We start from the raw sequence: 25,651 nt of genomic DNA on the forward strand, positions 1-25,651 counted from the left end.
TGAATCTATGTATTTAGTATTGTGGAAAATGTTGGTGGCATTATGCATCTGGATACTGAACCCCACTTCTAGTCACAGGGCCAACAAAGCATGTCATTATACACTTTTAGAGGGGTGTTGCCTCAAAGCCCTTGTGCTCCTTTGTGGTCATTTCTTCCTCAAATCCATGCTGCAGGCTGCCACATAGGAGGGCTTTTCCTCTCTACTGTGAATATTCACTTTTGTATAACTTCTTGGTACAAACTCAGTTTCCTTCCATCAGACTGGCTTAACATCGGCAGCTGTTCTGTCCACCCTGAACTTTCTGAATTTCTCTTTAACCAGCACTGGTGTTTTAACATGAACTGTCTTTCACTGAGAACAAATGAAAACACCAGTCCCAGGACCACACTGTATGTGCTGGGGGGAAGGGGCGGATGTGGGGGAAGAAAAGTATTAGGTTAGGAAAAATATTTAGGATATATTCATTTTTGTTTATGTTCTATATTTAGGTATGAGAAGGGAAGTTATTTTTTTCTTCTCTTCTGCAGTTCTTTCAAGCTCATAAAGCATCTGTTTCTCAGCTTCTGTTGCTGCTGCCTGAACCAAGGTTGTTGGTGGCCCTGGTTCCCCTTCAAGGAGGCTTTGTTCCAATCAAAGACCCATTGAGCATGCTAAAGGTGTGCAAACACATGCACTGTGCCTTCAACATGAGAATTCACAGTTTAGTTCCTGGTGTTGTATTTGTATTGATGCTAATAAGCTAAGTAAAATGCAATTGTTCACCATTTCTCATTTTGAAATCAGAATTGCATGGAAATAAAATAGAAAGTGGAAGAGATAAAATACTCTCCAATTCATGGAGGTCTTGTGGAGAACACTTTCATACAAGAGATGCCTCATGCACCATGATCACTTGATTTGATGAGTAAATTGGAAAGCTTCATGAGGATGCTTTCTTCTCCTGGCATTTCAGTTCTCCATCCATTCCCCCTCACTGTTCATCTCCACATCCTGGTGTGCAGCTGCAGTGGTTTCAACATCTCTTGGTGAAGGTTCAGGTCTTCAGGTCAAGTCTGGGACACAGCCTTCTTTTTTTTTTTCTTTTTTTTTTTTTAAATTTTGTTCAAGTAGTTTTCTGTAACAAAAGAACAAAAGTCCTAAGTGAGTAAAGAGTACTGCAGGATGTCCCACCATAGGCATAGGGGAGAAACTTTCACTATTTTTGATCCTTTGAGGTTTTCTGTCTTTCCCATTCCACTTTAGTACTTTCTTAAAAAAGAAGACTGTTGATATTTGAAGCCTGTCCTTTCTCTGATATTTAGAGGCCTGAACAGTACATTTTCCAAAAGAGCGATAAGATCTCCTGGCAGCTGAACATGAGAATAATTCTGTTCCCTGGTGTATGCCCTCGACGCCCCCAAAAAAGAACTTGGACATAAATAGTTGGTCAAAAAGAAGTCTATGGTCTGGTCTCATGAACTGGAGGTATTTAGTTTCTGTTCCCAGTTTTGCAGTACTGTGCTGAGTAAATGCCTCGGTTCTCCATCTGTGAAATGGAGATAAATCAATTTTTTTTTCTTACATAGGTCTACAAGTTTGTATGATGGTCTGGAATTAAGTGCTTTAAAAGCGGTTGCTGCTAAGATTTATCTGATTTGCAGCTGATATATAATAGCAGGGAGAGACTCAAAGTTGTCTTACAGAGTCAGAATAATTGTGTTTAACCTAATCTCCTGGAAGACTGGTCTGGTTCCCAGGCATAAGAGCAAAAACAAAGGACAACCTCCAGACCACACTGAATTGATGAAAATGTTGTTGCTAGCATTAGTGGATTAGGGCTGCATCTGTAATCAATACAGATCTAGAGATCTCTTCATGATAGTCATAGAACCAGATCTGTGCTGCTGTTTAGCACTTGGCAGTTCTGAGTATTTTGTGTTTTTTGTTTGTTTGTTTGTTTTTGGTTTTTTTTTTTTGGAGCTAGAAACATAAATACCTTTCCATCTGGATTCTCGTGGTAAAGTGATGTATACTAGTGTCTACTGAAATAACAGTCCTGCTGAAGAAAAATAGCATTTTTACACAAGTTGAACATACAAAGATGAAAGAAAAATATTTGTGACACAGGAAGAAGAAACATAAATCACTTTTTCAGCAAAAAAAAAAAGGAAGGAGCTGAAGCAATCATAATGGGATTTAATGGAAAGGAAAGCTCTGTTTCTGAGTGATGGCAGAACAGCTTGTCATAAAAAGAGGAAAACTGCTATTTGGATCAAGTCCAGTGGTGTAGGGGGAAGTAATATATGTAAAAGAAAGGAAATTTTTGAACTTTCCATTTTGAATAGATAAAACTTTTTGACATGCAGCCACAGAAGTGCTACTTAATTTCATTGAAGCCAATTTGACAAATGTAGTTTACTCAAAAGGATGGTTTTCCTAATAGCAGATTCCTTCAAAAAGAAAATGTTCCGGCAATTCAGTTTAACAGACCAAATGTGGAGTCCTAAAACAGAGAGCCAGGGGCAGCCACACATCTCAAGCCTACCCCTGTCTTCCTACTCCAAAAGCCCTCCTATGGAGGATCCCTCTCCCCTTCACTCTGCCCTGCCATTTTCTCACTCACTGTAGAAGAGCACCCAGTATTTTCATCTTCACCATGGCACCCCCAAATAGCATGTATTCAATACATCCCCTACACAAACATCACAATAGAGACTGCACTTCTCATGGGCTCTTGGGCTCTGGTTTTGCTGTTAACAGTAGTGTGACGCTATGGAAACACTGCCCAGGTGGCCACATGGAATTAAACACTGGCAGACAACATTGCAGGGGAATGTATTTTATGACATCTCTCTAAGACAACGGGTATGGTTTCATTACTTTTAAAATAAAATTTTAGAAATAAAACCTCTGAAGAGTCATATGGGTTTGAAAGGCAGGACTTAAAATCACAGGAAAATAGTGCAGCCATTGTGAAAATCTAGTTTGACTTCCAGAAATCTCCACTGAAACTGTTCCCATTAGAGGGGGAGAAGCTGACTGACGCTTCCCCCCTGTGCAGCACAAGCCCAGCATTCTTGTGACTGACTTTTGCCTGTTTATATCTAGCATCTCTGCAATCCAGATGGGGAAAAGCACGTGTGACAGCGTGTGTGTGATTTGGAGCAGCAGATGGGTGCGAATGACAAATTGTTGCCTGTGTAGGCACCTACCTAGAGATTACTCAGAGTCCTGCCTCTGCCTCTGTGTGTTGTTGTTTTGTTCCTATGCACCATTATCAAGGAGGGCACTGTCAGGGCTCCTGCATATGAAGCCTCACCTAACTTGACAGGGATCCTGTGCAGATGTCCCCATTTCAGTGCCTTTCAGTACTGATGTCCATTAGTGATGTGCCTGCCATCTAAAGAAGCACTGACCATATTAAAAATCGTAGAGAGAGAAAAGCAAGGTGGGACTGACTTTGTATTACAACTCCCCAATAAATCCCCAGTAAAGACATCCCATGCCAATGTCTTTTTGTTCCCCAAGTGGGCCTGTCATCCTGCATTTCTTGCCCTGTTTGAGATGCCTTTCCCTTTTCTGCTCTTGCTCTGGATGTGCTCCATATAAAGAGAAAAGTGATGGAGAGCAAAGTTTGCTGAGATAAGAGTTGGCTGCTTCTGTTGCTGTCCCACATCGGGAGCTTTTGATGTTCTCAGTGCATGGACACACCCTTATCAGCTGGTACAGGGTTTCTCATGTTGTCCAACATCATGACTGCAATCAAAACGATGCCGTTTCCAGCAGTGGTAAAATTTACAGCCCAAATGTACTTTTACGTACATTTCAGCCCAACTGCCACTTCAATTTTTTTTGGACAGGGAAATCTGCTTCCTTGAGCTGGTCCCATGAGCATCAGAAGGGTGATCGATGTTGCGGTTACACATGCATGTGTGCTTGTTAGTTTAGCAATGTATGTGGTGCAAGGTTTGATGTCTGATGCACAGCGGTAATATTCTGTCATTTCTCTACATTAGTCCTGCTAGCTCCGCTGTGAGGCCTGACTGGGGTACTGGGAGGAACCTCCTCACTCTGGCAGCTCTCTCAGCCAGTGAAGCACCAACATTTGGCACCTCTGATCCCTTAAGTTTGTGGCAGGTAATCAAATCCTAGTGCTGTCTGCCTGAAACATGTATTCTGGGACCAGGAACTTTCGTGTGAATGTCTGTATGAAATTATCATGGTGAATTTTCTGTTTGTTTCTTTGTTTTCTTTCTCTCCTTAAACCATGTGGTTACATGGATGACTAGAAAAGATCCTTGGTTTACTGCTGGATAGGCATCTGAGCCCCATGTAAGCGTCCCGCCTAGGACAGCTGGAGGAGATGCGGGAGCTAGGCTGCATGTGGAAGGGGTGGGTGAAGCATGCCTCACTGGGAGAAGATCACTGAGCTGATTTAATTAGTTCTGTTTCAGAGGATTCAGTTTTGCTCGGGTCACTGCTACATTCATCTATTTGCTTTTTTCCCCCCTCTTAGCAATAGACAAATGCAGGGTGATAATTAGTTTGGCAGGTTGATTGAGATTGGGTGGCAGAGAGGGAAGTTTTCCTGGATGAGTGATGAAGCATTGCCGGTTGAGCTTAAAGTGAATAGTCTGAAATAGAAAGTAGTTAGTATAAAATCCCCCCAAGGGTGTGTTTAAACTGAATGTACTTTGAATTTTGACATTGAGGTTTTTTAGTAAGCTACCAGGCTGTATGGTAGAATTTTAGGACATTTGTTAGCTGGGATCTAGCTGTTGAAATGTCAGTGCTATTCTTCTGCATTGTAAAACCTCAAAGCTAGGAAAATGGGGTGTTAATGGAGGAAGTTGGTGTGAGCATCAAGGTGGAGTGAGCTTTGGCAGAGTGGTGCTGTCTCTTTTCCAGGCCAGCCCTGGAAGCTGAGGCTTCACCCAGCCAGATGCAGCACTGCTTTCAAGGCAGGAGAAGGCACTGCTGGGCTACCTGCTTTGGGCCCCGGCTCAAGAGAAGCCCCATTCTTGGTGCCTTGGAAGTTTTTATTAATAAATCTTAACTATTCCTCAGCATCCTGCCATTTCGGTTAATATGCTTCAGTACAACTCTCTGCTGAAACTATAAGAAATTAAGTTTATAGCTTTCTGCCCCGCCCTATTTTAACCTCATCAAGGGCAGATTCCTGTGATCACTGTGCTTTGTGTTTTGTGCCAGTCAGACATCTGGTTGCCAAATTAAAAATCCAAGGTTTGGTTTTTCCTTTTCAATAAGTGTATGTGGTAGCAGAAGAGATCTGGTTTGTTCAAACTACTGAATTCTGCTTACAGGATTTCTGGTTTTGTGGCTGTAATGGCAGCTTGATGTTCATTTGGTTTCTCAGGCCAAGGAGCTTGCGGGTTTTAGCCTGTTCATCACCTTTCTTCTTGTAAGAGTCTTTTTGCTCTGGTGAGGCGTTCTGAGTTGACAGCCATGCCAAAATGCCATCCTGCATGCACAAAGGATGTGCAGTGTGGAGACACAATAAAGTCATGCTTTACGCTTCCAGCATTGCCTGGAAGTCTCTATGAGGGTTTGGTTCCCTCATAGAGGAACCAGTTCTGAAGGGTAAATGTCTGGCAGAGCTTCTATACCTACTCAGTCCTTAGGTGTTTTTTGTTGTTGTTTGTTTGTTTGTGTTTTGTTTGTTTTGTTTTGTTCTGTGGTTTTTATTTTTTTCTTCCCCTGCTGAGACTGCCAATAAGGATGTCAGTTCAACAAGGTTTTTCTCTTTTTCTTCTTTTTCTTCTATGAAGTAGACACTTATCCACTGGGAATTGCATTGGGAAATTCCTATTTCTACGTGGTGTGCCAGAGAGTGGTCAGCTGTTAGCATAGTGCATTGATTAAACTAATTGATACTCAGCTGCCTTCAATATGACCTTTCATGTTTTGGGTTAGTATTTTGGGTGATTCACCTAAAATACTCAGAGTTTGACTGAAAATCCTTTAAAAGTCTTCCTGCTCTTTCAGTGTGTTTGTAGTTGCTATGCAAAAAAGAGTCTTCTGTATCTTCAAGGAATTAATTTATCTGGAAGCAGAGATCCCCTTGTTCACAGATAAACAACAAAGAATAGCAAGTCAGCTTGTGTTGGGTAACAAAAGAAATAAAAAAGAAATAAAAAAGAAATAAAAGTAAATAGAAATAGAAAAAGAAATAAAAAAGAAATAGAAGTAAAAAGTGCAAATACTAAACTGAAACCTCAGAAAAGACGGCAAATGAGGGGAAAAACTGTGTACTAAAGAGAAAGTGGTATTTGTAACATACATTATACAGTGGATTTCTGATAGAAGAATTTTGACTCCTATAAAAAAAAAAAAAAGCATTAGATACCAAAAAAAAATCTTTCAGAATGTATGTTGACTTTGCAGCAGCTAGCTAGCTTTATCAAGCTTGTGCCAGGTTTGGTATTGTGACTGGGGTTCTTAATGCGTAGTTAATGATTCCCAGTGGAAAAAAGTAAATAAGCTTTCTGACTTTTTTGAGGAACTTAATTACACCAGAATGGACTTGACTGTGTAGCTTTGAAATCCAGGGACTTAATGTGTCTACTTTGAATAGTAAGCAAGGTTTAAATAGTAATTTTCATCTTTTTAACATTCTAACATTCTATTCTTGTTCTTTTGCCAGCTTGTTGCTACACTTAGGAGACTTGATATTGCTGTGTTGTCCTGCCATCCCCATACCAAGGAATCCTCTGTGTGTTATTGTCAGTGAATTATGGCCATGGCTAAGGCAGGAGGATATCAGATAATCATTTTTTATCTCACCAAGACAACTTTTTTTTTTTTTTTTCCTAGGGTTTTAGTTTTCATCACAGTGCCCAGAATGGGAAAGTGAGTAAATGGAAAAATTGGAGATTGCTTTGGCTTGTTGAATACGTGTCCACCAGATCAACATGTCGATTATTCATCCACCAGATCAGTTTAAGTGGATAAGAAATCTACTTATGATCATTTAAATTTTTTTATTTGTTCATTATGGAAATTGTTTAAATATCCAGATAACACTATTGACTTAGGAAGCCTTTGCTAGAAGAAATGTGTTCCACATCCGCCAGTTCTTTGTATTGCATTCATCCTTGGGGGAGGGGAGGGAAGAGGGGACAGAGAAGCAGAGGAGTCCAAGGGAGGTTGAATGAAAATGGTTGCTTTTCTTTAAAAATAATCACAGAAAAATATCCAATTCTTTTCTGTAGTTTATTACACCTCTGCCTCCAAAACCCATTGTTTAAAATCCTATTTGATGTACGAAAGATTAATAGGGAACTGATAAATTTGATGGTGGGACTGAAAATAACAGAAACCTGTGGGGATTTGTTTTACTACTGTCATCTGTTTAAGTACTTGTGACAAAAATTTCTATAAATCCAGAGACAGGGTGTGGAGGTGGATATTCCCCTGCCTTTTCTTTTTCCCAACTACATTTTTTATTTCACTTCACGCTATTGAAAGTTAAATCTGCTCATTGCAGGCTATGGCATAAAGCAATGAGCAACTGCCCGCCAAGCCACCACTGCCCATTGCAGTTTGCTGTGCCATGCATCTCCTTGCCTCCTGCCCCATGCAGAAAGGCCAACATCCCTGAAGAAGTCAGATGCAGTTTATTGTCTGGAAATATTTTAAAAGGTCATATGCTGCCATGAGAAAAGTCCTCAAAAATGTAGTCTCTCTTGCTGTCTTGCCCAGCGCCAGATATGATCTCATGCCTTTTATTCCTTTGGAGCAGAGTCCCTGGGTAAGTGCTTGGATTGGTTTCTTCACCATGCTCTTTCCTTTGGGGTTGTTCTCCTCTGCCACAGCACCCATCCACCTCCCCTTAGCCGTAGCTTGCACAGTGCCATATTTCCTCCTTTCTCTTCCACTCATGGCTCTGCATCACATCCTCTGCCCTGACAGTCTCTGCCTGATGCCTGTATTTTTCCTGATGCTGGTGATGCTGAAGTTAGCTGCCCGGCCTGCTAGCCAAGCCTTCCTGGGGCTGCAGGAGTCAAGGAGGTGGCTGCCTTTACAGCTGCCAGCTTCACAGGGACCCCAGCTTCAGAGGTTTCACCCCACGCCCACACAGGGCTGCTCCTGCGGGGAAGCTGCTCACTGCAGTGACCCATCCTTCCACCTCACTACCCCTGTCTCCATTTCACAGCAGTGCCAAGATTCAAAGCAAAACGTTTCTCTGTCTGTGCCTCAGTTTAAAAATCATCTCTCTGCTTCCAGCTGTTATCCAGCAGCCCACAAACTTTTGAAACAACTTATTTGATTAGGAAGCAGCTGAAAGGCTGTTTTTCCCTCATTGCTTTATTCATTTAGTTTGTTTGTTGTGTTGTTTGGGGCTTTTTAAAAAAAAAAAAAAAAAAAAAAAAAACAGCCTCCAAAACAGGGCCGACCTTGATGATCTGCAGGACTGAGAAGCATTGGGAGCATTTGGGTGGAGAGTTTCCTTCCCACTAATGGCACAGCCAGAGGATGCGATTGGGCAAGTGCGCAGTTCACATATCTGGCTGAGCAGTGTAACTCTGACGTCTCGTGCTAAAGCTGACCTTGGGAGTTGGCAAGCAGTGGTGGAAAAGGATTGTTTTTCCAAATATTGGAGCATTTGGCTATCAGTGTGTCCTAGCCTACATGTGCCTGTGTATGCTCATGCTCACCACACAGCAAGGAAGACGCCTCTGATGCTGTGGATGCTGCAGGGTAAACTGCAGCTGTGCCATTTGATGAAGGAGGTGGTGGGTGCAGCCACAGGGCTGCTCCCCCATTACACTATAGGGACCCACCAGTGCTGGATCTCAGCAGCTATTCCCTGCTTAACTTCTCCTGCTGATGATGTCCACACCGAAGCGATGCTTCGTAAGATAGGCAAGTCAGTAAATCACTTCATTTATTATCAGGAAAGTGCAGGGATCAGCCTATCCAATATCAGGAGTCCCACTGAAAACAGCATGTACAAAAAATACCGTTAGTTTCTGCATCACCTGACTCTTCCATATTTGTAAAAATAAATATTTCTTCTAATATGCAATCAAGGAAATAATTTGTGCTTTTTTGTTACTGAAAAAGAAATGTATCTGGAACATTTTGTGCCTACATGCTGGTAACAAACAGTTTCTTTTTACCAGTGGAAATGGGATCCGGCCTGAGGCATAGCTAATACTCAAGTCAGTCAGAGAATATGTATCATACTGTGCACCATTCAGTGCAAGCTGTGAGGAGGCAGTGTCAAAGAACTCAACAGTGAGACACTGTTTCACATCTTCAACATGCTCATTCAACAAAATCTCTTCAAAGAGGGAAGATGTTATGCTTGTGTTTAAATTAAGGATCTGCTCTTTGGCAAAGGTTGAAGCCAGGTGCCAGCCTGTGAAATCATTGGACGCTGCTATCTACATGTAGCTCTACTGGACACTGGTTTCCGAATTATAAGCAACTCTTAAAACTGCTGGCTGTCACTAAGCCAAAACTTCTAAGATCATCGGTGATTGATTTTGCTGTTATTAAATGCTCTAAATCCTTTCAGAAGTGGTAAAAAGACTTTTTTTTTTTTTCCTGGTTCTCATTTTTTGGGGGGAGCTTATGTTATCCTATTGCAACCAGTTCAACAGAGAATATTGGATGCTAAGTGTTTGGCTTACAGTCACAAAGGACCCATTTATCTGTCATTCCTGTACTTTGCTTTGTAGTCACCTTTCATAGTCACCACTATCTAATTATTTTTATAGTGATAAAAAGATTGTATATTTGTAAATGTATATCTAAATAAAATTCCAGAGCAGTAGACTCTGTAAACCGTATAGAATTAAAATAGAGTCTGAATTGGTTTAAAGTTTTCTATTAAACATTAAGTATTACTGCTCTATTGGTTCTCAGAAGCACTTAACATGAAAAGATCTGCCCATTCTCTCTAATAAAACTCTGTTCAGTATTGCATTTGCTCAAATACAAAAACCCTGTGGTTTTCCAAAGGCATTCTGTTACTGTATTCTCCTTCCCCCTGCTTTTTTTTTTTTTTTAGCCATGGCATAGTTAGCAGTATTGGTAGTACAAGAGTGCCAAAATCAAAACCTAGGCCAAAAAAGATGATTTAAGAGAAAAACAAGACCTAGAAAACTCCAGTTTATAAAGATTTGATTTGTCATTCTTTACTTTCTGTATTTTTATGTATTTAAATCTTCTGCAGTATGTGTGGCTCACATTTCTCTGCAGTTCTCTAATACTGAGAAGGCTTAGAAATATGGCTTATGAATTTTAATGAAAGTTGAGAATTTTATATAATCATATGCTGGGGCTTTCACTAAATCACCAAACAGAAGAAGAAGTGCACTTAGAGTGAGAGCTGAGCTGAAGATGCTAATTTTTAAACGTCTTAAATGTCTAATTTTTTAAATGTCTTTTAATTGTCTTTGTTCTGCTTTAGCATGGGTACTTCAGACAGATTCTCATACTGTTCCATATCCTTTTGCAGGTACCATTGCATTAGTGTACATGTGGTTTATATATAAAATTTATTTTTACAGCCATGAGGCTGACTTTATAGTGTTTATAGAAAAAGCCTGTGCAGTAGTGTAGAGGATACCACCGTACTTATTGCGAGTGAGCTAGCTCTGTTTCACTTCTCTTTTTCTCTCTTTAACTATGATTTTGGTGTTAGGGTCTTCCCTGTTCCTGGCCTCCTTCCATTCCCAAACTTCGTACTCAGCTGGGGAGGGAGAGGGGCTGTTTTTCCTAGAGAGCCATTAGTCAGTTTGTAGGGTAGAGTGAACTAGTTGGCTTCCGTGGAGCCCCTGTTTTTATGCATTCTTAACCATGCGAGAGTTTTTCTTGCTCTTGAGAGCTGCCTTCTTCTTTAAGTGTTAAAACTGTCAGAGCTGGGTTTCCAGGACTGTTTTAGATGAAATTCAAAGTAGATGCTTGCCTTCTGAGTGAGACAGACTGCACACATGCAAGCATGTGGAAGTTTGATTTTGTTTTTATCCCTCCTTTTCTGCTGCTGATATGCTTAGCTCCAGTGGCCTGGCAGTAAGAATAATAAAGAAAAGTAATTGGGTGATATGAGATCATTTACCATTGCTCTGGACCAAATAAATTTCTAGTAGTTTTTGGAGGAAGTGGAGGGGTCTGGAACAAACCCTTCTGTTAGTGATCAACATAAATCCTTCTACTTCCAAATGCATTTTATGTCTGTCTCCCTGTTTTCATGCACACACCAAATAAATAATATTTCTTTCTCTTATTCTGGTTTCAAAAGGTTGACTCTGACTGAAGTGGATTTTGTGCATTCTCTCTGATTCTGACTTATTCTTACTATTACTGTTATTATTTGTAATACCATTTTCTTCATCTTTTGATTTCTATAAAGCTTGTAGAAATCGTGATTTCTGAGTAGCCTTATAGGTCAGATATATTTGCTTTCCTTCTTTTCTGGATGTTGTGCTCTATTCAAATAATTTTTTTCAGAAGTAATCTAGGATAGTGTGGGTTGTGGTGGTAAAGGGTGTCATACCTACACAATCGTCCCTATGTAGGATGGCCTGGCAGAGATTTTGTTACAACAGCTCTGTGTGTTTATTTTCTGTCTTAAAACTTGAGGCTCTTCTGTAAGTGTGATATACTCTTTATTTTATTTTTTTCCTCCTTCACTCCTTGGTAACTATGGACCATTGTAGAAATGCCAAGAACATTCTAGCATGAGATGAAAAGTGTTTTCTAGACTGTGAGGAAGAAATATATTTTAAAGCCAAATAAGTTTTAGTAGATTATAAAAAACAGTATGACAAAGTTGGCTTTGTAGGGTCATGCATTTTACAACTATGCTTGAAAACTGCCTAGAATTGACAAGGTCTCATAGTGTCACATAACTCCTCTTTTACTTCCTTTAGTTCACTACTTTAGCAGGTAAAAACCACAGGGTTAATTCAGTAGAGCATACTGGCACAGTACATGACATGCAAAGACAGAACAATGATGTTGAAATTCTTTTACACTAGGGGCAATGGATCCATCAACAAATATACAAACACGTCTGATTCCACAAAGGCACGTTTGTAAGGAAATTAAATGAAATGTGGCTTGTGTCATTTGCTATGGAGAGTTAGCAGTTTTCTAATAAAGTGGTGCCAGATTCATTGCCAGAATAAGCAAGGGCTCACTCCATTGGTCCTGATGAGTTTATAACTGGTTGCTTCGTTGATGACTTTGGCCTCTTTTCAGTAATTGGATTTGATAGTTAAATGCTGAAAGGTGGAGAAAGGACTAAAGGGCTAATTATTATGGCTTTTGGACTCGTTTTTTACTGTAACATTAGCTGCTGCTGCCATATCTGACCTCTGACAAAAGGCCCCCATAAGAAGCATAGGATGAGGAGCAGCGGGGCAGAGCAGGGGCTGCCCATGGGGCCAGGGAAATGTGGGAAGGCACTCCTGGGATGATGCAAAGCACTGGGCAGTAACTGAGGACCAGGGTGGGTGAACCATGCCTAGAGAAGATGGTATGTTTCAGAGGACTGGGTTTGGGCTTGAGAATTGGTGGTGAGCACAAGTAACATCCCCTGATACATCAGCCTGATTTCCTGGGACTGGCTGCATGGGAAGCTGCCTTACATTTGGTCCACTTCCTCTAATGGGAATGGTTACTCCAAGCTTGACTCTTAACTCTATTGCTTAGTTTTGTTGACAGCAGTTCTTTGCTCTTCAGTGGACTGTGGACTCAGCAGAGCTGGGAGAATGAAAGCCAGTGCAGTGGGGTCTCATGCTACCTCAAGTTTCGCGGGTGTGGTATGTGCCAGAGGTCTGTAGGGCACCACTTCTCCTCAAGGTGTAGGGGCTGAGTAGTTAACACAGAAGAGGTTTTCTTGTTACAGAGACGCAGGAGACAGGGAGGAAGAATAAGTATGAAGATTTTGGCAAAGGTTCTGTGAGGCATACAGCCTTTGCTAGATGCATCTCTGTAGCTTTTGCGCAATGGTTATTTACTGAGAGGCCAGCTTTCATAAACATCAAAGCTGTGTTTAATACAGTAATGAGCAAACATAACAATATGGAGAAACAAACAGGGAAACCTGGCACAGTCAGTATTTCCATCAACAGGATATGGGAAAGTAAAATGAGAATGTCACTCATAAGGCTGTATCAGATTTTTTTTTAAAAAAAAAAAAAAAAAGTGTGACATTTCTGATCTTTGATGCTTACCTGCATGTGTGGTTTGTCTCCAGTTGTGGGGATGAGTAATCATAAGTAACAATTTACAGAAAAAAAGAAAAGGAACAGTTGATGGAGGGAGAAAATAAAGATTTCATATGAGATGTCTGTGCCTCCCCCCCCTTTTTTTTTCAAAGTAGTTTCAATCTCTTTAGTCCTGGGATGAGTGTTTTGAAAGGATGTTTCACAATAAGCATAGGTTGTAAATCTCCTTTCATAAATCTAATCTGGGAGAAGATGCTTCTTTTAGGAAGGTGTGCTGGGGGGAAGGACACACAAGAAAATGCTTATGACTGTAAGTCACTGCGAGTCACATTAACCCTCCTGTTTTTATCATCCTAATTTTGTATTTGTATTAAGCTATACTTGTATGAGTAAGGAAAACATTACCGAGATCCCCAAGTAGCTGTAAAACAGTCAGCTCATAGGCTGTCATGCATGTCAACAGAGTGCTGAGAGGCAGGACTTGGGCACTGTGTGGCTCAGGCTGTGTGGCAGCTCTTCCTGGGCACTTGCTGGTGCTTCCATGCTTTTTCAGCAGGTCTGATAATATCTTCATTGTCAGCTGTTCATGTTTGCACATAACCTGTGAATACATAAAACGGTCATGAAGCCTACTGGGTATTCTCTCTCTCCTCTTCTTTTGCTCTGCCGTGGCACATACGAAAAGATCTGTTGTATGCAAATTGTATGTTGCTTAGAGTAAGAAAGTGAGCACCTGTCTTAGTATATAGTTATGAAGTACAGCAGAAAAAGATAGAGAAAGACAAATTCTTTTTTCTATAGATTGGTCCAACTATGCAATCCAATGCCTGAGAACTTCTCACAACACAGCCTGTTGTGGGGTTGGGCAGAGGATTTGAGAGCTGAAATTGAATATAATTAATACCTCTCTTTAATTTGAGGAGCTGCATACTATCACAAATCTTAATTTCCACAAGAACCAACCCACCGTCTCTAAACTGTCTCTTGCTTTCTTCTTTTATGCAATGACCCTGACATGTTTTCCTGTAGGGAATGTACCTCTACTCTTTTATTACCTTGAGAAGTTCTAGAAAAATTCAGTGGTATGACAAAATTAAAGCTGTCAGTGACTTTCATGCCAGGTATAAAAAATGCATTGCTGCTTCATCAAATGTCCACTGGTTTTGGTGATCTCAGTGTTGATATGTCATCTCTCCTTCTGCCAGTTCAATCATAAACATTTGTCTAATTAATTCAATAGTGGGAATGTTATTGGCATGAGCAGTGTTGTGCTCAAGATGATGCTAGGTGTGATTTGGCTCTGACTGCAGTTATAGTCTGACTGACAAAGTTATAGTAACACTCTCATTATGAAGCTAAAAGCCGTGTGAAGTAAATCATGAAAGAAAACCTGTTTGTTTGTTTTTCCAAGGACAAATTGTAATTGATTTAGAGCATGAATGTTTCATTTAAAGCCAGTCAGTGTGATTTATCACTTACCTGTGTTTTCTTTTCTTTTTAAAGCTCATGGGGCATTCTGAATGGGATCACAAACGAGGACCCAGAGGATCACAGGTCAGTAGCTCAATATTTTGTGTTTCTTTTTGGTATTGAAGCAGGTTTTCTGTCTATGATTGGCAAAATTGTTCATCTTATTAATATTCGTAGGATTGAACCATAAAAAGAAATCATAAAACCATGACAGCTTTTATTATTATAATTTTTGAGCTATAATACAAACAGGTGATCCCAGCAGAGCAGAATATTGCAACAGAAAGAAGTTTCTTTCTGTAGCAGAAAGACAGATTAGATGTATTGAAAAATCACTTGCTCTGCTTTCTCCATTTATCTCCAGGATATCAAGAAATGCAATCTCAAATAACATGTGTGTATTTTTTTTTAACCCAGCAAACTTGTAAAACTCAGATGGCCCTCCTATCTTGTTCAATAATAGAGGGATTAGTGGTGTTGAAACTGTACAAGCATGTGGGGGAATATTCTGTAGCTCATGGTTTGCTGTAGACTCATCTCTGAAGGGAAGTTATGCTAGTAGGGTTAATGGCATTATACATTTTTAAATTTTCTGTAGAATAAGAATTACTGCAGAGGAGTCATTGCTACTAATGTGATGCTCAGGAATTTTCCTGTTTGGAAAAAGCAGTCTCTCCTATCTGGTGCTGAAATAATATAAATACGCTATTAGCCTTTCTGTATTTCAGATTTTCTTTTCCTTCAGCTGAAAGATTTTTATACAAATGTGAACATCTAAGTCTAAATAATTAATAAACAGGCTCTGTTACTGTGAAGCTACCTGCTATTTGCAACCTTAATTTCAGTAGGTTAGTTCTTGAAGTATCCTTCATACTCCCCCTTGCAAAAATCACTGGAGGAACTGCTTTTTTAATGAGAAAATACTGTATGTCAATTACAAAGCTGTTGCTTGTTTCCTTAATGGACAAGATTTACTATTTCCAATGCAGAACTCATTTGCTAAGTTGTCCTTTCGCTTTTTTAGCCTTATTGTTGAATTCTACATTTTTTTCTGTTTTCCAAGTTTCTGCCTTGCATTATTTTTCAAATCCATCTTGAAATTTGCAGGATGTTTATTATTCCATTAAACAGTTTAAGGTGTGTTGCAGTTCTGATTTTCCAGATGTCAATATCTGCCATTTCAAAAATATAAAAAACAGAAAACAAGCTAGTTTTCAATGGAAATTTAGGAATTTCAGAAATCCTATCTAGTAAGTGGAGAACTGTTCAATACTTAATCTCTCTGGCCTCATCTAATGTACTAGTTCATTATAATGTGTCCTTCTAGTCCAAAGATTGGAAGGTAAATTAGACTCCTAGACTACTGTTGAGTAGAAGTGATCACTTGAAGGAGTCCTATGATGACTTAAACTTTTCTAACGTTATTACAAGTCTTCATCTGATTTTATTTTATTTTTTTAATGTATATGAAAATATGGGTATGTTTTTGTGTGTTCTACATCAGTGCCTTCATGATTAAAAAATGCTTTGATGTTCTTGTTCTTTTTTGGTTGTTTGGTTGTTTTTTTGTTTTGTTTTTATTTGTTGGTTGGTTGGGTAGACATTTTTGAAGGTTTAAAGCTATCTAATATAAACAGTAGAGAAAGGGATTTAGGTAAGTGGTATCAATCTGATTTAAATAGATTTTAAATTAAAATATAAAAATAAATGAATTTGACTATCAAAAAGATATCTTTCTGCACAAAATTGGAGTTGTACTGTTTAATGGATCCCTTTTGTGTTTTCTGAAAAACAAAAACAAAACAAAAACAAACAAACAAACAAACAAAAAAACACAACTGAGCTCACAGGATGAAACAGTTGCTGAAGAATTTGTTGATTTTTTGTTCTGATGAGGCTGATTTCTTCCAAAAAGGGTTCCAGAGAACTACTGGCCTGGATTCTTTCTTTCACCCCCTTCTAAGAATAAGGAGGGAAATAGTCACATAGACATTCACTCTGCATATGCAAATGCTGTAAGTGCCATCTGCATATAAAACCATTTGTTGGGCGCTGTGAGAGAAAGCTGTAGTTGGTCAAAATGAAATAACTGGTTACTAAGCAAATACAGGTGGAGTCCTCTGGACTTCGGTGGAGGCAGGGGAGGAGATACTTCTTAGAAGATAGATAGCTCTATACAAACTTTTAAGATTTGCTCAATCTGACTGAGTATGGTTTTGTTCCTTCCCTGTGTGATATCCTAGATACTCCTCTACCATTTTGTATTAATAAAAAATAAAATAAAATAGAAAAAGTTCAGGGATAATGGGATAAGAAGAATGGGATAAAATTTGTTTGTTTTTAATACTTCTGTGATTCAGTTGCATTGTTTCCAATTTGTATCCTTAATAAATTTACCCTTTGTTAAATAAGGTCTTGTTTCAAAATTACAATGAGTGATCTGGTGGATACACTCAGACGTCAATTCTTTAAAGATGGACTAGCAGTTGCCTGCACCACATGATTACTTGTGATGTTTCCGTAGATCTGCGCGGCTTTACTTCAGCAAGGAAATGGGACTTGGAAGCAGAGATCTTTTGGCCAGTGGCTGGTCAAGTAGCAAGAGGGAAGAAGAGGGTTTTTGGCTTGTGTAATTGCTAGCCAGTTTATTAGTCTTCCATGATCCTTTAAATCTTACATGTATGAAGTGAAGAAAGTGGGAAGATCGGTCTTATGAAGCCACCTGTGTGTGTGTGTGTAAGCAATGCCACTTGAAAGAAAAGGAAATGGAACCACTGGTTTACCATAAAATAAAACTAAATTCCATCAAGATTTTATTTATTTATTTATAAAACTAGTAGATTTTCTATTCATTGTGTTTGAAACATAAAAGGAAACTACTACAGTGCACATCATATTTCTTAATGAACCACTTAGAAGATATGTTGCTTTTCGGCTTGCGGGAGTTAAAAGCAAAGTGAAGTAGTTACAGGTAGCACTGGATGTCAAATGAAATATTCTTAGGCTTATGGGAATTTCTTTTTACAGGAGTTTGTCTACTGTGAAGCATCTGCAATTCAATAGGATGTAAATAGGACAAGTAAAAAGCTGTCTTTATAGTGTTTAACTTGCTCCTAACTTCCACACAAGAACCTCACTCAGTCCATTGCAGATTATACACAAACGTGTATATATCTATGTACATTGTAGGTTTCCTTTTCTGTTAGAATAATTTTTGCTTTTAAAGCTGTTGTAACTAGAGTGAATTATATACTGACTTATAACAAGTAGATGAATTCCTGGGTACCTACCTCTTCATTTTTTCCTTCATTTTATGATTTCTTAAGATAAGAATTCCTGCTGTAAATGCTTCATGTGCAGAACTTATTCTCTGGATTTGATAGCATGGAGGAAGTGCAAAGTGAATTTTATTATGTTCCAAGCTTAATTTTTAAAATCAATACCAATTAAGATCTAGGAAAGAAACTTCAAAAGTAGCATTCCAAATTAAAGAAATTTCTAACTGTTTGGATATATTTAACCCATCTAAATAAAGTTCTCTCAAACACACACATGCAGTCTGTAAAACTGTATCATCTAACTCGTGTGAGGGGAAAATACCATACTTATTTCTAATATTAGTATGTGTTACAAGAAGATATGAGTGCTAGAATTAATTCTTGGCACATTATCCCTCCAGACAAAATAGGTAAACTGTATTTTAATTATTCTACTAAAATGTAACACTTAATACTTCTAAGACATTTCAGGTGTGATCCACAATACACTTTGTGCAGACATTTTTACGAGGGACCTTGAATTCATGGGAGTTGTTTGTTGCTCTGTCATCAAGCCTTGTTTGGCTTGCTGAAGATGTAGGCGTAGCCCCAGGATTCAGTGGAATCGAGTGATCATTCTTCCAGCAATATAAAAGGATGATGATCGGGAGAGAAACAGAGAGGTCCAGTGTTTTTAATTCTCTTTAAATATAAAAGCTCTCAATTATGTATCTGAGGTGCTGCGTTTTACCACTCCAGTTCCTAAGCAACAGCTATTTTCAGATTGAGTGCGTCTGGTGTTGTCTACCTACTTCATGCTTCTACGAGGTAATTCGTCAGTGAAAGCTAGGCTTTTCACTATCTCACCCAATTCTCTTTGTCGTGGTACTATGAGGAGACAGACGCTTTAAAGAAACAGAGGAAGCTTTGGCGAAACCGGTCTGAACCTTGCAGCTTGCAAAACTTCCATACATCGGAGAGCTCTGCCGTCTATAGCCATGAAGCAGAGGAATCAGAAATAAGGTTCTTAACACTCGTTTGGGAGAAGCCTTTTTCTTGAGTGTGAAAAACCTCTAGAGCAGATTCAAAATCATGAGCCGGAAATCTCTGTACTTGCTGAAGCGTAGATGGGAGTCGATTCCCACTACTGACCAGGTACTGTGTTCTGGTGAATCTGTTGTGTCACTGTGTTCTCTTGCAATACCACTGCAAACAGACCTGCTGTGACTTAGCTGTGATGGTTGGGGTTCTCCAAATACAGTGAGATCCATCTGATCTTTACTTTTTGTTTCCATGATGAATAGTACAAAAATGTATGCAAAGCTGTCTTTGCAAGAGCATGTACTTGCGAATGTGGAGGTGCCATTGCAGCCCACTAATGCAGATTTAAGTAACCAATAGGATTTTCCTCTCCCCCAAATGAGATGTTTGTTGAAGATTAAATTAAAAGGAAGATGGATGTTGCAAGTATTTTAAAAAGATAGGCTAAGGAAATGTGTAATTACTGCTGGTAGCTCCTTGGTGCATGTCTTTGTTGCATGTCGTATCTCATACATGTATCTGTGTATGTATGATATCACTGGTTACAAATAGTTGTAATGCACCGGCAGAACCTCAGCTTTTCCAACATCATCTTGTTTGATGCGTCATTTTGAGTGTGTTAAAAAGGACTTGTGAACAGTGGACTTGTGTAAATGATATTGACCAGAAGTAATATAAAAACTGTGGGATTGTCTTTGGAACAAGCATCATCATTATAGGTAGGACTAAAATGTCATAAATGGGAGTACAATTAGTACCTTTCCTACTCTTGTGCCAGGCACTGTAGTGTTATGTGAAATCTTTTTTACATCTTACTTGGGATGTAAAGATGCTAAAAGAATTAATTCTAAAAGTAATAGTGATAGAAAAATGGAGGAAGTAGCTTATTACATGATCCCACTCAATTTTTCTGTTTATAGAGTGGTTGACTATTCCGTGCATCTTGGGATGCCTTTACCAATAGGAAAGTAAAAATCTGGGAGAAATTTCTTCAACAGAAAGAAAGATAGAAGAAAGAAATACTATTATTATTTTTTTTCAGAAGGATCATCCTGTACTTCTTTTGTTGAGAGAGGGGAGGGAAGGGTGTGTTACATGCCTTTTTTTTTGTAGAGCTGTAGGTTTTAAAGCCAAATTGGACTTCTGTGAACATCTAGAGATCTCAGACTTAGTAATAGTGGAAAAAATATCATGCTGTCACATGCTGTCATCACAGGCCTATGTTTATTGTGTAAATAAGAATATACCTTTTAGAAATATTTCCAGACTTAATATAAAGTCTTCAGGTGAATAATAATTCGTCATATTCTCTCATAAAATTTTTCCATTTGTTTAATGTTGCCAGGTTTTGGTTTGTTTATTTTTTTGTTTCCTTTAAATAAAACCTTCTCATATGACTCTGTCTAAATTAAATCTGCAACCATATCAATTTGCTACACCTTTGAATGTGAAATGTAAAAAGCCCTTTTTCCGATCTTTCTTTTCCCAAACAGCTACCTATGTTATTTTTATACTCCACAGCTATCATTCAAACTATCTAAAACACTAAATTTCAAGGGATGTTCTGGTAACTGAAAATTTAAAAAAAAAAAAAAAAGGCATCGTTGGTAAGCACAAATTGATCCAGCTCAATCAGGCATTCATAAGTGTCCTGGTAAAACAGAAGTAAATAAATGCTGTTTTATGATGTGTCATTTGTCATGCTGTTTCTATTAAGGAAGACATAGGGAGACTAGTGCCCCTTCTACGGAAAGCTATATTTTAGCCTCTTGGCTTCATTCTTTCTCTGACATAAATGCCAATCTTTCACTTATTATGAACAAATACTTGACTAGCAAGGGATGTCTGTTTTTGCATGTTGATTGTTAACCATTTCATTTTTCTGGTGTTTATTTTTTCACTTGAACCCTAATGTTGCATTGCATCATACTATTACAGTATGATATACCTAGAAAAATATAGGTATTCCTTACCTAGGTGTGAGGTATGCTTGACATCCCTGAACTGTGTATCCTTTCCATCATCAGCCTCTGAAAGTTTTTAGAAAGAGAAAATGAAATTTCCCTGGCCCATCTACCACTGGGGGAGAAGCAAGACTCAGTAAGAGATGCATGCAGAAGGAGTTGACTTGAGAGGAGTGTGAATCTGTAGGGATTTTTTGAAGGTAAATTAGGGGAGGAAGACAGTGTTTGATTTCAGTCCCAAGGACATCTGTGTCTCCTGTGCTGTAGTTATGCTGGGCAGCACAGGTGCAGTGGAGCTGCTTGTGCTTGTTCTGTGCAGCAAGCAGGAGCTTTCCCCTTGTTCAGTCATGCCTCAACAGGAGAAGCAGTTACTGTGCAAGATCACAGCCACAAAGGAAAATACAACTTCTTCATCATTTCAGGCAGATCCTGCTCAAATAGTTATCATACAAAAATAAGAGCACTGCCTTCTGGTGAAAATTCATTATTCAGCACTTAAAGGGATACACTAGCTTATTATGTTCCAGGCTGTTAGGAAATTATGTTACATTTTTATAGGTAAGCAGCTACTAACAATGTAGGTTATTTCTCTGTTCAGAGAAGATGAAACATATTTATGTTAGTGAATGAAAAAAAAAAAAAAAAACCTTCAAATTGGTTTATTGCTATTAAAACAAACAAACAAAAAAAAAAACAACAAACAACAACAACAAGGAAAGCAATAAAATCTAATTTGTAATGTGGGATTTTTGACTTGAGATTGTTTCTAGTTTAAAATAGTAGGGCAGATCTGACTTTTAAGGACACGAAAGCCTTAACTTCACTGTGAAGCCTGGTACTCTATTTAAACATACTTCTTATCTTTTAAAAGTTATCCACTGCTTTTTATTCCTCATCTTATATGCTTTCCATCAAATCAAATTAACCCAGAACCATTTAGTAAAGGCATGGGTGAGCAGGCTCCAAATAAGTGGAGAGAAAACCCATGAGTAATTATGATGAATATAGACAATACTGTTTGAGGTCAGGGGGTGTTACATAATTTTATTTTTGATCTGAGAATCATCATGTAAGCTCACAGAGACCACACTACAGAAGTCTATGGTTTCTAGTGTGTAGTACACCAAACCTTTCTGTTGTTGTTTTTTGGTGTGTGCATGTATGAAACAGTGAGGGAAGTGGGTTTGGTTTTGAACCCTGAGTTAGAGCTTTATCGTTTCAGTTGGTGAGAAATGTCTTACCTAGTTAAACATTTTTATGTGTGGGAGAACCTGATCCTGTGGACGTTTTGCATGGGTAAATGTAAGCAGTATGATGATGAATAATATATAAGCATCTTCAAGAAACTGTGGTATCTCATAGTGCTTGATCCTGAATGCTGTGTAGCTCTCAATAATTTCAGGAGGAACTACCTTTATAGATCTGAGAAAAGACTTTAGGAATGTTTTTCTTTCTTGCTCATCCTTCAGTTAGAATTACCTGAACATCATCTGCATTGGAAAATATTTTCTAAAGCTGCTAAGTTTGAAGTTTCAGTACAGTTTTGGGGGAGATTTTCCAACTGTTGTTTTTATTTGGTGTGTGTGCCTGAGGATCTTGTTTTTTGGACTGATGATAATTTTTTATCCCTGGTAACTACAACTGAGAATGATTTCACTGAACAGATACACATTTAAAATGCTGTGGTAACCAAATGGGCCAAAAGTGGTGAAGTGTTAAATATTTGCTGTAAGGTTGTTGAGTACTTCCTCCTGCCTAAAATTCCCTGTAGATTACATGAGCCATAGTCTTTGAGTATAAATTGGATTTGATACCTAAGAGAAGAAGTCTTCACACATTTGCCTATGGCATAAAATTTAATAACATTGTCTGTCATTGATTACTTTTGAGTTTAAAAACAAGAACTGGATTTATACAATATAGAAGCCCATTAATTGATATGCAGATTTATATAGCTATAAAGAGTTCAAAGGGATGTGCAGTGCAGCTAAACAAAGATATATTTAATATTTCTTTAGCTAGAAATGCATGCTTGTAAGAGTACAAGCAATGGTAATGTTTTCTGTACTGTTAAATTACTAGATTATATTTTGACAGATTTGTGTAAAACCCAGGAAGTGTTGCCTCTCTCACCTGCCAGTGGTTTACTACACAGCTATGCCTACTACAGCTTGTAATGTCAAAATCCTGATCCTTACCACTGTTCCATTAGATAGGAAAAACTTCCATAGCCTGTAATCCATGCGGGGTGTTAAACAACAAAGAAAAATTGATCCCAGTATGACTTAAGTCATAACTTTGTGAAATTATAAATTCAGGATTTTTTTTGAGAAAGTCTGATGTAATGTTACATCATGCTGCCCCCAGACTTTCATTCTGTTCTGTATGAAGTCATTCTGTTGGATTAAAGCTGTTTTGAAGAAATTGAAGGATTTTGTCTTGTCACCATTTGGATCTATGTTTCTATTTTTTTCCAGGATTTATGGCTCACTTAGATATAGACTTTTTTGCTAGTTGTACCTTGCCTTTCTGCCCTGAACGATCCTAACCTCTATGCATCCCTGAGGATGTATACATCATATCTTCGTGAGATCAGAGCTCCTGTGTTTTATTTGTCTCTGAGATGTCCATTAGATTTGGACTCTTTTTTGCCTGCTGTCCAGCTACATACAGAAGGTTGACAGCAATGTGGCACTGCTTATTGTCTTTGTCCAAAGCCAATTTCACTGGGAAGTTCATGCTGAGGAAGCGTGTGCCCCTGCGAGGCAGCAGTTCTTGCCTCTTGGCAGCATTAAGGAATGCATCAACATGGATGACTGCACAGGGGACAGCCATGGCTGAGATTTACAAGCAGGCACAGTACCAGATGACAGGGCAATCACCTTCCATTCCCTTGTTGAAAGGGGCACCATTCTGTCATCTTTTGGGACCACACTGGAAATCTTCAGTGCAATGGAGATTCTTGGTACCCGCATCCTTTCTGTGCAGAAATCATTAAGCTCTTTACAGACAAAGGGTTAATTGGTATGGGCAAGGAGGCGGTAGAACAGTTGATGTGGGCCTGTCTAGGTCTCCTTGGCTGACAGATTGCCTAAGGATTGAGAAAACATAAACAACACAGCCATCCTTTCAAGTGCCCATTACTGGCGGGTTGTGCCTGGTTATTCCTTTTCCACAAAATCTCTCCCAGGAAGACCACACCAAGTCCTTGAAGGACACTCACCATGGCACTACCACCACAAGATCACATGGTCCCTTTGGGAAGTTTCGGTGGCAGAAGAAGGAGAAGAAACATGCACAATTGAGGAAGAGAAATGCAAATTGTAGTTGTAGTCATTGTATCTACTTAGAAGGAGTGCATACAGCCTGAGGGGCTGCAGGAGCAGCAATGAAAGTGACCAAGGCACTCAGCAGAAGCCCCAAACTACCCTTGTATCTTCAGCTTATGCCATCCATGCACCCAGATTTTATAGCTTTTTCATTCATATATTATCCCTCCATCACCTCCACATCAGAAAGGCCCAGGGAGAGTACATGCCTGAAGCCAAGTTTCCATGAGATACATGACAACAGTGATCCTTGTATCTAACCCCACCTGAAAACGGTTCAAAAATTTGTTTCCTATTAAGTATATTTTTGCAGTTTACCAGTTATTTGCTGTTAATAAAACCTTACGTTATAATTTCATTCAGCACATTTCATAGCTTTTTTTATGGCAAAGCAGAGAGTTGTAGAGTTTGGATATTAGGAGAAAGAGGCCTTATGGGAGGTTTGTGGGTTGGTGGGAATATGATGCTGAGGCTGGGAGAGGAGAGTTGCTTTTGCACAGCAGGCGAAGTGCAGAGAGCTGAAATTGAGACCCAGAAATGATCTATAAAAATTTTCTTCATTTTCTAATGCAGCAAATGAATAATATAATGCAGAAAGTTATCTCAAAGAAATAATCTGCCTTAGATTTGGCCTTGCTTCTCTCAGAATTGAGGTGTTGAGCCACAGGCAGTAGTTGTGGCTGTGTATCCATTTCTGCTTGGCCCCCATGCTTTCTACCCTACTGCTGTAGTGAATGTGCAGGAGGTGAATAGTGTGGCAGTGAGCTTGGCACCTGAGAGGCAGTGCTTTCTTGCCCATGTACCACCACCACTGCTTAGCAGATGACCGGTGGTGATCACAGATGTTCTGGAGGCAGTCAGGATTGTCAAGATGTACTTTTAGGACTGGGAGCCAATGTTTCCAAAGTGCAACAGAGGCCCAGTTCATTTCAGTAGGATCAGCTCCAGAAATATGCTTGTCATCTTGCATGCCTTTGGCCAGGCAAGAGCTGTGAGGGGAAATCTTGGCACTGTATGTCCTTCTATGCTGGCAAATGACAGTAAAATGTCCAAATTGATTCAAAAGAACCTGAAGTGTGATAGAGAAATTGCACTTTCTGTTGATGTAGAGCTGAAAGAGACTGGGAAAACAAAAGATAGGATCTGTCTCACTGACAGCTGAGATACATGATGCAAACAAACCTCCTGCAACCTCCCATATCCATCACTTGTAGGGTAGAGAGAAAAACTTTTGCATGGCATCAGACACTCTCTGAATCACCTACTCCATCAGCTTCTCTGTTTCAATATGATTGGCAATGGGACACTGGAATCATATGGAGTGAAATGTTAGCTTGATAATGACAGCCCTCTTAAGACTCAGTCACTTTGTCATGTCAATATTCTTTGTAGCTAATCAGGAT

The 25,651-nt window shown here is 39.1% G+C and overlaps 1 protein-coding gene across 8 annotated transcripts in view; it reads left to right on the forward strand.

The window, feature by feature from the left end:
* The window catches only part of PDE3A (phosphodiesterase 3A), a 264,734-nt gene that overhangs the window by 149,922 nt on the left and 89,161 nt on the right, over nucleotides 1–25,651 (forward strand). For 6 of the 8 annotated variants that reach the window (XM_072040693.1, XM_027458268.3, XM_072040690.1 and 3 more), the window contains exon 2: nucleotides 14,691–14,741. In XM_072040693.1, coding sequence (XP_071896794.1) covers nucleotides 14,694–14,741 — 48 coding nt within the window. In that variant the 5' untranslated portion in view covers nucleotides 14,691–14,693. Of the gene's footprint in view, nucleotides 1–4,027; nucleotides 4,120–14,690; nucleotides 14,742–18,935; nucleotides 19,070–25,651 lie in introns of those variants that run through there. The other 2 variants (XM_072040709.1, XM_072040697.1) reach the window with 2 other exon arrangements.

This window comes from Anas platyrhynchos, chromosome 1 (assembly GCF_047663525.1).
Source record: "Anas platyrhynchos isolate ZD024472 breed Pekin duck chromosome 1, IASCAAS_PekinDuck_T2T, whole genome shotgun sequence".
NCBI classification, from domain to species: Eukaryota; Metazoa; Chordata; class Aves; order Anseriformes; family Anatidae; genus Anas; species Anas platyrhynchos.